The following is a 12,716-nucleotide window of genomic DNA, read 5'->3' as shown; positions in this document are numbered from 1 at the left end:
CAAAGTCATTATAATAATATAAACACGATGAATGCATAAAGACTTGGACATGAAAAAAGCCTTATCATCAAAACTGCTGTGTCATTGATTGTAATCAATACTGTTATCAGTCCAAAAAGTAAACAGATTGAATTTGAAAAGTTTTATGATTTTCCTGGTTAGATAATGATTTTATTTGTTAACACAAATTTGTTGCATCAGTTTTATATTAGTTGCAGGACAGAATGCAGCTTTAGAAATGTTACCCTTGATCTCCCGAGTGCCTTAAAATGAATTCTTTCAAGAAAAAGATGTTGATTGGGGGCCATTGTCTGACACTGATTTTCTCTCATTTATTTTATTGTAAACTCATTTATTTTATTGTAAACTCATTTATTTTTTTGTAAAATAAGTCTGAATAAACATTCATAAAAAACCAAAGACAAAACATGTGACTCCAAAATATAATGATTAATCATGATTACATTGTTTTGCAATTGATGTTCAATAAACAAAGTTTAAATTTAAATAATTAAACATGGAATTTTATTCTACATCATGTTCACTTGTTTCATTCTCATTAGATTTCTTCATTTTTATCGTCCGACTTTTTTATTTTTTCCTTTTCTTTAAATTTCTTCTTTTTGTGTTGCCTGTGTCTCTCTGACCTTTCTTGTTGAGTCTCTGAGACACCAGGAAAATCATAGACCAGGTATCGAAGGTAATCTTTAATGTCTGTCAGCTGTTGTAGTTGCCTCCCTTTAATACGCCTGAACGTGATTGCTAAATTGTTTATATTGAGGTCATCGTCAGTAATCAATGCTTTTAGGCTGCTTGGAAGGCAGTACTCATACAAAATCAACTCCTGTTTCTCCACGAGGGGACCAAGATGACTGACCAAAAGGAAAAGACCACTGACAGAATGAAGCTGGCAGAGAATAAGTTGTTTGAATATATCTGAAACTGGCACATAAGCTCTGGGGGTGATAATAAAAGAAATTAGTGCACTATACTGAGCTTTTTCTTTTGATGTGACATTTCCATTTTCAGACAAAATCTGTTCCTCAGTGGTTTTAGTTGCACATGGTTTCTTCAACATTTTTGTTGTATTGCTCAGGTCATTGTCCTTTAAAAGTTCCATATCTTTGCTATTCCAACTTTTCACAAGGAGATGGTCCTGTTTAGAGAGATCAGATCCAGTCCTTTGTCTCCTCTTCCATTGTCTGTGTGTCCTTTCCCTTTCTCTTTCCAAATCCTTTTCCTTTAGACATAGACAGTCAAACATCCCCATTATCCTGATTTTTTTGTCTCCATCCAGGGCAACTCTGCATCTTTCTGCATCCAGTTCAACGCCTTCTTCCAAAAACTTACACTCTTTCAGCAATTTGTGTCCCTCAGCACTCAACTCCTTCATGAAAGTTTTCATTTCATCTGTAAGTTGGATCTCCTTCATTTGAGCCTTCAGCCCAAGCATGGTGTTACATGGCATATAGTGGACAGGAGGTCCATCTGACATTATCCATTTTCTCATATAAATGTGGAATGCATCTCTACAGAGTTGGTGCTTTGTCATCAATTCCTTATTTAGTTCTTCAGGACAATTGATCTCTTTTGAGTTCAACCTCTCCAGATAATTTTGTTCTTCATCAATGAGCACCTCATTCCTGTGAAAATGCTTTGTACACAATTCTGATACTGGTATTAGTTCTTTGACAATTTTTGCTTCCATTTTTAGCCTACATAAAGAAGGAAAAAAAACCCCACATTATTATGTGCATTGTTTTTTGTATTACACAGCATAAAGCATCAAGGGAAATTATCATACAAGTGACCTTACAATATGACCCTTTGTCCATCATAAGTCATCTATCATTCATTGTCTGTGAATAAATTGCCATTTTAAACTTCTCAAAAATCTACCATACCAATTCCAACTAAATTTGGCTACGAGCCCATCAGTTTTATAAAAAATGATACAGATCTTGAGTCATATACAACCATGATTGCTAAAAAGATAAAAAACATTTTATGACTTCTCAAAAACTGCCAAAAAAATTGACCAGGTTTGACAGAAAGCATCTTGGCATGAAGACTTTTCAGCTTTATACAAGTGGTGCTAATCTGCCATCAGAGATGGTCACAATTACTAAAAATGGACAAACCTTTCAATGTTCACCATTACCCCTAAACCATCAACAGACTTTGACCAAATTTGACAAAAAGCATATTGGCTTAAAGACCTTGCACATTTCTTTCACAAATGCTGCCAATCAGTCAAAAGATGTTACTAAAATAGAAAGCCTTTAAATGACTTTTTCTGTAATACCACAGAACAGATTTAACCCAATTTGAGAGAAAGCATGGATCATTAAAATATATACAGTCCAATTTGAGAGAAAGCAATCTGTTCTAGGAACCATTAAAATATATAAGATCCTGATGTGCCTTAAAATATGGCTACCTTTACTAAAAATAGAGAAACCTTTAATTGTTCTCTTTTCAAAATATTTTTAACAGAATTTGACCAAATCTAACAGAAAGCAACACGAGATTAAAGCCTCTCATATTTATACAAATGATGTAAATCGGCAGTCTGATATTGTCACTGTTAATAAAAAAGAGATAAACCTATAAAAGACTTCTCAAAAACTGCTGAACAGAATTTGACCAAACATAATGGAAAAAGAAACCTGACCTGCTGATCAGAATTTGTTGACCACATTTGGAAAGCATCCAAGGGATAAAGGTCTTTTAATTATGAACAAATAAAAAATGCTAATCTAACATCAGATATGACCATCATTACTAAAATATAAAAACGTTTCAATAACTTATTTTTTAGGAACCACTGAAGAATGGTATCAACATCAGATCTGGTCATCATTGCTAAAAATAGTTTTAAAAAAATATAACTTCATTTTAGAAAGTGCTGAATAGAATTTGACCAAAATTGACAAAATGCTTCCTGGCATGAAGAGATTTCAGTTTTTGATAAGTGTATGATGTGTCCAGATTTGATGGAGAGTGTCCATGCTTCAGTGCCTTTCATATGTGAGTCAATTTGCCATAAAATGTTTCCCCATCACAAAAAGATAGGAAAATCTTCAAAAACTTCTTGTTTAATTTACTCAAAAAAATACTTCACCAGCTTCAAATTTGGCCAGCGTTAAAAAAAATGGGAAAACCTTTAGACAATGATTTCTCCAGAATTGCTGAACAGAATTTGACCAAATTTGACAAAAAGTATTTGAGCTTATATTCCATTAAAATTTATAAAGATGATGTCAGTCAGAGATGGCCACTGTTACTAAAATTAATAAAAGCCTTTAAATGACTCAGAAACCACTGAACACTATTGGGTCAAATTTTACAGAAATCATTCAGGCATAAATTTTTTTACAATTTAAATAAGTGAAGCCAATCTGCCACTAAGTATGACAGGCATTGCTAAAAATAGAATAACTTTCAAACAACCTTTTCCCACACACTGATGAATAGAATTTAACCAAATCTGACAAAATCATTTTGGCATAAAGCCTTTTTTAATTTTTATAAAAATAAATGCTGATCCACTATCAGATATGGTCACCATAAAATAGAAAAATCTTAAACATCTTCTCCAAAACTGTTTAACAGAATGTGCTTAAATTTGGCAAAAAATATCTTTAAATAACTTCTCAAAACCATTCAGCAGAATTTACCCAATTTTGACAGCATCTTAGCTAGCATAAGGCCTTCATGCTGGCACAAATTATGTTGATCTGCCTTCCAATATGGTTGTCATTGCTAATTATATAAATCCTTATATGCTACAAGTAAAGCATCATACTTCTGGTAACCCAGATTTCTTGGCCAATTGCTATTGCATTTGGTTTTTATATAGATATCAGCCACCTGAGTGATTTTAAGTCCACCTTGACCTCTTCTTATGCATTTTATATAGTTCATTATAAACCACAAAATTTCAGATATATTGAGCAAAACTGTTCTCAAGTTATTTGATACAGAAGTTTGATGTAGTTTAATAGTTTATCCCTTCTTAATTTTTTGGAAGATATTTTTGACATAAATACATGTCAGGGCCGTGAATCAAAAAAGCAGTTAAAGTAATACAAATACATGCAGATTTTCCCCTGAATTCTAGATTAACATAAATATACACGTAAATTGTAAATCTTGCTAAAAGCTTGGTAAGATAGATATTTAAGAAGAGTTAAGATTAGAAAGACCATTTCAGACTTGTACTCAGATATAAGCACCAGTCATATTTTGTTGTTTTACTTTTATAGCACTGGTAGAGGTGGCATGAGTGCTAAGATTGGAAGTTACATATTATGTACATTGGTTGCTGTATTGCAATGATAGATTATGACATGTACTGTATATACCTGAATAAAAGTCAGATCCAATTGCAAACTGCACAGACCCTGATCTTCCATCCCATAATGCATTGACAGATCCAATTGCAAACTGCACAGACCCTGATCTTCCATCCCATAATGCATTGACAGATCCAATTGCAAACTGCACAGACCCTGATCTTCCATCCCATAATGCATTGACAGATCCAATTGCAAACTGCACAGACCCTGATCTTCCATCCCATAATGCATTGACAGATCCAATTGCAAACTGCACAGACCCTGATCTTCCATCCCATAATGCATTGACAGATCCAATTGCAAACTGCACAGACCCTGATCTTCCATCCCATAATGCATTGACAGATCCAATTGCAAACTGCACAAACCCTGATCTTCCATCCCATAATGCATTGACAGATCCAATTGCAAACTGCACAGACCCTGATCTTCCATTGCATAATGCATTGACAGATCCAATTGCAAACTGCACAGACCCTGATCTTCCATTGCATAATGCTTTGACAGATCCAATTGCAAACTGCACAGACCCTGATCTTCCATTGCGTAATGCATTGACAGATCCAATTGCAAACTGCACAGACCCTGATCTTCCATTGCATAATGATTTGACAGATCCAATTGCAAACTGCACAGACCCTGATCTTCCATTGCATAATGCATTGACAGATCCAATTGCAAACTGCACAGACCCTGATATTCCATCGCATAATGCATTAACAGATCTGCAAACATGCAGTTGCTAGGACTGACCAATAGGATGAACATGATAAACCAGCATCTACTAGCACATGTGTTTGCAAATCAGGTTCTATGTTGTTTGCGGTTGGTCTGGACTTAATAAGTGAATATATATCATATATACGTGATGTTTGTTCCCCAGATTTTTTTGATAATTCATGTCTTGCCTATCAAACATTAGTATAAAATTTAGGAAGAGATAAACAGTTTTATTAATATTTTTATTATTATGTAAAACGTATTATTTTCAATATATTATATCTAGTAAGAGTGTTTGAATATTGTTCATTAGTCCACCAGAACACAGATTATATAATAAAATTATGATCTGCATAATACTTACAGTAGCTATAAATATATAAGTATTTTATAAATAAATTAATCATAATGTATTGAACACGTTATATTTCTTTCTTTTTATCATTATTCATTTAGCACACATTATTATAATGAATTCAGTCAAAACACTGCATTCGGTAGAACCGTTTCTGACAAATTAAGAAAATGAAGAGTCTTAGTCACAGTAAACCTAATTAGGAATGCTAATTAAAGAAAAGGCATTGAATACAAATTATGTACTATACTGTACCTTCTTGGAATATCCTTCAAGTTGACTAATTCTCTGAGAAAAGCTGGTGGGAAAATGAAGAAGTACTGGCCAGGCTGTAACAATAAATGTTTTCAGTATTACTCAGGTAGTCTTATACTCTCATCTACACAACTCATGTGATGTAATTAAATATTTATCACCAGCCTTATGCTTTGTTACATGGCAACTGTTAAACAGTGGCTCCAGACTAATTTCTTTGTTTACCTGGCTACCTTTTCTAATTAACTTACCATATATACTTGCTTATAAGTCAAGTCAAACTGCAAACAGCAAAGATCCTGAACTACTGCAGCATAATGCACCTGCTGATAAGTGTCAGTCTTGTTTGTTCTACTGATTACTCCTGACAACTGCACAGACCCAGCTCTGTTGGTGCATTATGCGACAACAGATCTGGGTCTGTACAGTTTGCAGTTGGACTTGGCTTATAAGTGAGTACATACTGTATATTTGTCCTTATTGATTTTTTTTAATTATCTGGGATGGAGATTCCATGATACAAGTATTGTTTTTAATAAATAATACCCATAGTTAAGATTAGTCTCTAGTGCTGTTGTTTTCCAACAAACGCAGGTGTATGATTAAAGATTTCTAATGGGTATATTTTAGCTATGTTGATCATAGACCAGAAGAACTTATGTGATGGTCTGTTGTACATTGTCTGTCCATGAGATGGTCTATTGTACATTGTCTGTCCATGAGATAGTCTGTTGTACATTGTCTGTCCATGAGATGGTCTATTGTACATTGTCTGTCCATGAGATGGTCTATTGTACATTGTCTGTCCATGAGATGGTCTATTGTACATTGTCTGTCCATGAGATGGTCTGTTGTACATTGTCTGTCCATGAGATGGTCTATTGTACATTGTCTGTTCATGAGATGGTCTATTGTACATTGTCTGTTCATGAGATGGTCTATTGTATGTTTTCTGTCCATGAGATGAACTGTTGTATGTTGTGTGTCCATGAGATGGTCTATTGTATGTTGTCTGTCCATGAGATGGTCTATTGTATGTTGTCTGTCCATGAGATGGTCTATTGTATGTTGTCTGTTCATGAGATGTTTTTTTGTACATTGTCTATTCATGAGATGGTCTATTGTACATTGTCTGTCCATGAGATGGTCTATTGTACATTGTCTATTCATGAGATGGTCTATTGTACATTGTCTGTCCATGAGATGGTCTATTGTACATTGTCTGTCCATGAGATGGTCTATTGTACATTGTCTGTCCATGAGATGGTCTATTGTACATTGTCTGTCCATGAGATGGTCTATTGTACATTGTCTGTCCATGAGATGATCTGTTGTACATTGTCTGTCCATGAGATGGTCTATTGTACATTGTCTGTCCATGAGATGATCTATTGTACATTGTCTGTCCATGAGATGATCTATTGTACATTGTCTGTCCATGAGATGATCTATTGTACATTGTTTGTCCATGAGATGATCTATTGTACATTGTCTGTCCATGAGATGATCTATTGTACATTGTCTGTCCATGAGATGGTCTATTGTACATTGTCTGTCCATGAGATGGTCTATTGTACATTGTCTATTCATGAGATGGTCTATTGTACATTGTCTATTCATGAGATGGTCTATTGTACATTGTCTGTCCATGAGATGATCTATTGTACATTGTCTGTCCATGAGATGGTCTATTGTACATTGTCTGTCCATGAGATGGTCTATTGTACATTGTCTGTCCATGAGATGGTCTATTGTACATTGTCTATTCATGAGATGGTCTATTGTACATTGTCTGTCCATGAGATGGTCTATTGTACATTGTCTATTCATGAGATGGTCTATTGTATGTTGTCTGTCCATGAGATGATCTATTGTACATTGTCTATTCATGAGATGGTCTGTTGTACATTGTCTGTCCATGAGATGATCTATTGTACATTGTCTATTCATGAGATGGTCTGTTGTATGTTGTCTGTCCATCCATTAGCACAGGTTTGTTATTGCTATTGGTCCTAGACTATTTGGAAGATTACCATGAAACTTCATACACATTCATCCCATGATTTATTTGGTACCAGTTGAAAATGTTGCTTCTTAGACATCCATTATGGCCACCACAGCGCTAATCTTGAAAAACTTCTATGAAGATAACAAGGTCTATCAGGAGTAGTTCCAAGATGGGGTTTTCACTAAAACACTTCTTATGATGTTTAGTTGGTCCTCAAAGAAAATGGGGGTGATCTGTTGTTCAGTATTGCCATAACAGTGGCTATCCTAAAAATCATGTTATCACTTATGGAAGTCATATTGGCATAACCCATGTCACCAGAATTCACCAGAATTCTTTTGATGTCTACTTGGTCTTAAATAAAAATGGCTGCCACAATGGACATCCTGAAAATCTTGCTATCACTACTCCTTCAGAATTGATGGTCAAATCAACATGGGGTCTTCACAAATGACTTCTTATGGTATCTTGTTGGTTCTAAACGAAAATGTTGCTAAATGATATCTTGGGTTTCATTCAGACATTCAATATGCCTGCCACAGTGGCCATTTTGGAAACTTGTTTGTTATCACTATTTCTTCTGAATGAATGGTCATATCAGTATGAGCTTTTCACTGAAGACTTCCTATGTCTTGTTGGTCATAATGAAAATGGTGCCAGTCCAGCCTCTGATATGAGCGCTGTAATAGCCATCTTGAAAATGTTGCTATCCCTATTTCTTATAGTTATGTCAGCATTATGCTTTCACCAAAAGACATGTCTTATGATGTCTAGTTTGTACTAAATAGAAATGTGCCAATCCGAATATGGCCACCATGGCTTTCATCTTGAAAATTTTATTATTACTCAACCAAAACAGAAAGTAGTATCAGCATGGTGTTTTCACCAGAAGACTTCTTATGATGCCTTGTTGGTTGTAAATGAATATGGTGACAGGTTGACATCCATTATGTCTACCATAACAGCTAGTTTGAAAATCTTGCAATCAAAGATTATCTAAGGTGGTTACAGTACTCTTCAGTTAAAAGGAAGAAATGGACTTTTCTTGAATTCCCAGAAATTCCTTTCAGTCAGTAGCGTCAGTCCCTTTGAGGGGCTCATGGTGTTATTTCGTGCTTGGGAAGGGGATAATGAGGTGGTTAAAAGTCAAATATGGTATACAAAATTGAAAATACAGTGTCAGTGACATTTTGGAGTATACTTCTGACCAGAAATTGTTAATGAATTTTTAGCTGGAGGACACAATATGTAGGTAATAGAGTTAGGGTTACAACTCCTGGGTGACAGTCATGGGGGGGCTGGGGGGTGCAGTGTAGGGAGCATGTAATACAAAGTTTGGGCTTTTTTAAGTTCTGTGATTTTTTTCTTTTGCTGGCAAAGCCTTGACTATATGACAGGCATGAAGTTTTTATCATATAAATTCAGATTTATTAATGGATTTACTCATGTATACTGCACAGTTTACTGTGAATAGCACTGACCCAGCTTGTATACCATTAGATAATATCCTGGGAGGTCTGACAGGTGTATGCTATTTGTGTGAGAACATTAATCTCATTCAGTCAGACTCTTACATTGCATCTTGAAATCACTATCATATGAGGGTATGGAAAATGCTTTATTGATCACTCTGATTGAGTGATGGCATTTCAGGCAAACTTCAGACAGATGAAGTTACAAAGATATTTCTCACTATCTTCAAACTTACCTACACTTAATTTTCATTATCTTTCAAGCAAGAATCCATTCTGCTGTAAGCTAACAAGATATAATTAAACTTATTTTGTATATTATGTTATGATATTTTCTGTCCGTCCATTTGTTACTTATTTCATTTAAGTTTTCTACCATGGACCATACCAAACATTGTGGATGGCTTCCAGACAATAGCCTTAGTTGTGCACAACAGACCTGGACCAAACTTTTTTTGATGGCAAGCACTTTGAGTAAGGAAGAAGCCTATCAATTTAATGGTCAAAAGGTCTAAAGATAAAAGTCACTGCTACTGAAAAAAGAAATGGTTTTTGCACAGTCGCATTAGCTGTACATTACAAAATTGTACCAAACTTTATAAATGGCTTTCAACTTAGGTAAGACAAATGCCTAGAAGAATTGATCATTCTAGAATGAAAATAATGGTAAACAATGTTTCAGCAATCAATATTGGAATACCTACGCTTTAAATTTTATTGTTATTCCGGCATGTTTTTAATGAAAAAATTGAAGAAATTATTCAGTTTCAATAGCCTGAAACTTTTGCAAATATTTCTATAGTGATGACACATCATTAAGTCATTGTGACTTTAGGGAAGTTATTATGATATAATGACAATGGACTTGAGACAGTTCAAAATGGTCACTATTTGTATCAGGAATCTTCTTCTAACATTTGACAGAAAAGGCAGTGGATGTTCTCATTGGTTAGCAATTGAACATATAAAGGCAGTGGATGGTCTTATTGGTTAGCAATTGAACACAGAAAAGGCAATGTATGTTCTCATTGGTAAGCAATTGAACACATAAAGGCAGTGGATGTTCTCATTGGTTAGCAATTGAACACAGAAAAGGCAGTGGATGGTCTTATTGGTTAGCAATCAAACATAGAAAAGGCAGTGTATGTTCTCATTGGTAAGCAAATGAACACAGAAAAGGCAGTGAATGTTCTCATTGGTAAGCAATTGAACACAGAAAAGGCAGTGGATGTTCTCATTGGTAAGCAATTGAACACATAAAGGCAGTGGATGTTCTCATTGGTAAGCAGTTGAACACAGAAAAGGCAGCGGATGTTCTCATTGGTAAGCACTTGAACACATAAAGGCAGTGGATGTTCTCATTGGTAAGCAATTGAACACATAAAGGCAGTGGATGTTCTCATTGGTAAGCAGTTGAACACAGAAAAGGCAGCGGATGTTCTCATTGGTAAGCAATTGAACACAGAAAAGGCAGCGGATGTTCTCATTGGTAAGCAATTGAACACATAAAGGCAGTGGATGTTCTCATTGGTTAGCAATTGAACACATAAAGGCAGTGGATGTTCTCATTGGTTAGCAATTGAACACATTCTGTATGTAGATGAATACAGTAGGTATAGTAAAACATCTTCTGATATGAAACTAGAATAATATACTGTTGAATTATTTTGTAATTTAAAGGGACACAAAAAATATAATATTTTATGGCAGTCAGACCATTATCTGCATTACTACTGTATTAGTTTTCCTTAGACTTTCAGTTCTATAACAAGTCCAAGTGCATAATTGTGACCACTTATGCATGTAGCCAACATAATGTCCACATATTAGCTAGACAAGTATTGACAACAAAAGGAAAAGTAAAGGCATATTCTTGTACATGTAAGAGCCCTATTTAAAATCAAACCCCAAAAAATAACATATGCTTTATAGCACAGTTTATAACAAAACATTAACATAATAACATGAGGCCATAAAAATCATGATTCACTGTAACATAGCAAACAATTTCTCAGTACTTGAGTTACTCCAGCTTTTTCATCATTGGAAGAAGCAACTTATATCCACAAAACAGACACTGAATGTAAAAGTCAAGAGAAAATGTTTGACAGGGACAGTCCATAAATAAAAGTTGCATAATCAAAACCAAAAAATAGAAATAATTGAAAAATGATTTTAAAATTAGTAACCACATATATTTTTGTCACATTAGCACAGTTTTACAACAAATATCAAAGATGGGGTGATCTGTGCAGTTATGTGTTTATCATACAGAAAATGACCATTCCAGTGACCTAAGTGGTTTGAGAATTTGCCTTGGATGCAGGAGATCACATGTTTGAACCCCTATTTTAAGTTGGTACTAGCAGCTGCCTCACTTGGTGCTCAGCATTAATAGATTAGTGTTAGGACTGGTAAGCCTGGTGTTAGGATAATGTGACTAGCTTGGACATGATGCTATATGTCTGTGGCATGATGCCCTAGTGCTAGACATCACTATCAACTGCCACACTGCGGACATCAAAGCGATATGACTGAAAAATTGTTAAAGCTAATATTAAAAATCCAAATTACACACACACTCACTCATACAGAGAACCAGCTTGTTTTGCAATTATTGCAATTTTGAACATTTTCATAGGTTTTTAACTTTATGGGTTTAGACTTTTTTGTGTGTAGAAGGGGCATGTATTTTACCAATACAAATCTAATTCATTTTCTGATAGTTTTATTAAATTGCCTGATATTGATCTACATTATTTATTTTGTTACCAGGTATTGCTATGGTGGCCAATTTTGAGTGAAGAAGCCATGCCCTGGTCGCCAATGACAACAGACAAAGAAAGGGCCAATCTCGTCATACTCTCCATTCATGGGTTAGTAACCTGTACATATCTTTCAGAATTTAATATGCAGCTTATGTAACATAATTTCTAGATTTTGTTTTTATACATAGCATTAGTGGTTTATTAATTTTGCATTGCAAACTGTACCTCTTGAATAATAGTTTTACAAGAAATACAAAGAAGACTCCTACAACGCAAATGTTTTAATGCACATGATGAATATCCATTTTAGTCATGGAATATCATCTTGATCTTTTGTATTGGAGAGGGCATGTGACCATGTTGGTAGGCATGGTAGACTTGGGCATGTGACCATGTTGGTGGACATGGTAGACTTGGGTGTGTGACCATGTTGGTAGACTTGGGTGTGTGACCATGTTGGTAGGCATGGTAGACTTGGGCGTGTGACCATGTTGGTGGACATGGTAGACTTGGGCATGTGACCATGTTGGTGGACATGGTAGACTTGGGTGTGTGACCATGTTGGTAGACTTGGGTGTGTGACCATGTTGGTAGGCATGGTAGACTTGGGCGTGTGACCATGTTGGTAGGCATGGTAGACTTGGGTGTATGACCATGTTGGTAGACATGGTAGACTTGGGCGTGTGACCATGTTGGTAGGCATGGTAGACTTGGGCGTGTGACCATGTTGGTAGGCATGGTAGACTTGGGCGTGTGACCATGTTGGTAGGCATGGTA

General features: G+C 35.3%; 1 protein-coding gene across 2 annotated transcripts in view; it reads left to right on the top strand.

Annotated features, from left to right (window-relative positions):
• Nucleotides 1-12,716, top strand: part of LOC149804325 (WD repeat-containing and planar cell polarity effector protein fritz homolog) — a 98,834-nt gene that overhangs the window by 24,409 nt on the left and 61,709 nt on the right. For both annotated transcript variants that reach the window (XM_089938815.1, XM_089938823.1), the window contains exon 8: nucleotides 11,947-12,047. In XM_089938815.1, coding sequence (XP_089794941.1) covers nucleotides 11,947-12,047 — 101 coding nt within the window. The remainder of the gene's footprint in view (nucleotides 1-11,946; nucleotides 12,048-12,716) is intronic.

This window comes from Sinohyriopsis cumingii, chromosome 2, assembly GCF_028554795.1.
Source record: "Sinohyriopsis cumingii isolate HCF-2022 chromosome 2, ASM2855479v2, whole genome shotgun sequence".
Taxonomy (NCBI): domain Eukaryota; kingdom Metazoa; phylum Mollusca; class Bivalvia; order Unionida; family Unionidae; genus Sinohyriopsis; species Sinohyriopsis cumingii.
Note: the sequence above shows the minus strand (reverse complement) of the source record. Positions and strands in the feature narration are given on the sequence as shown.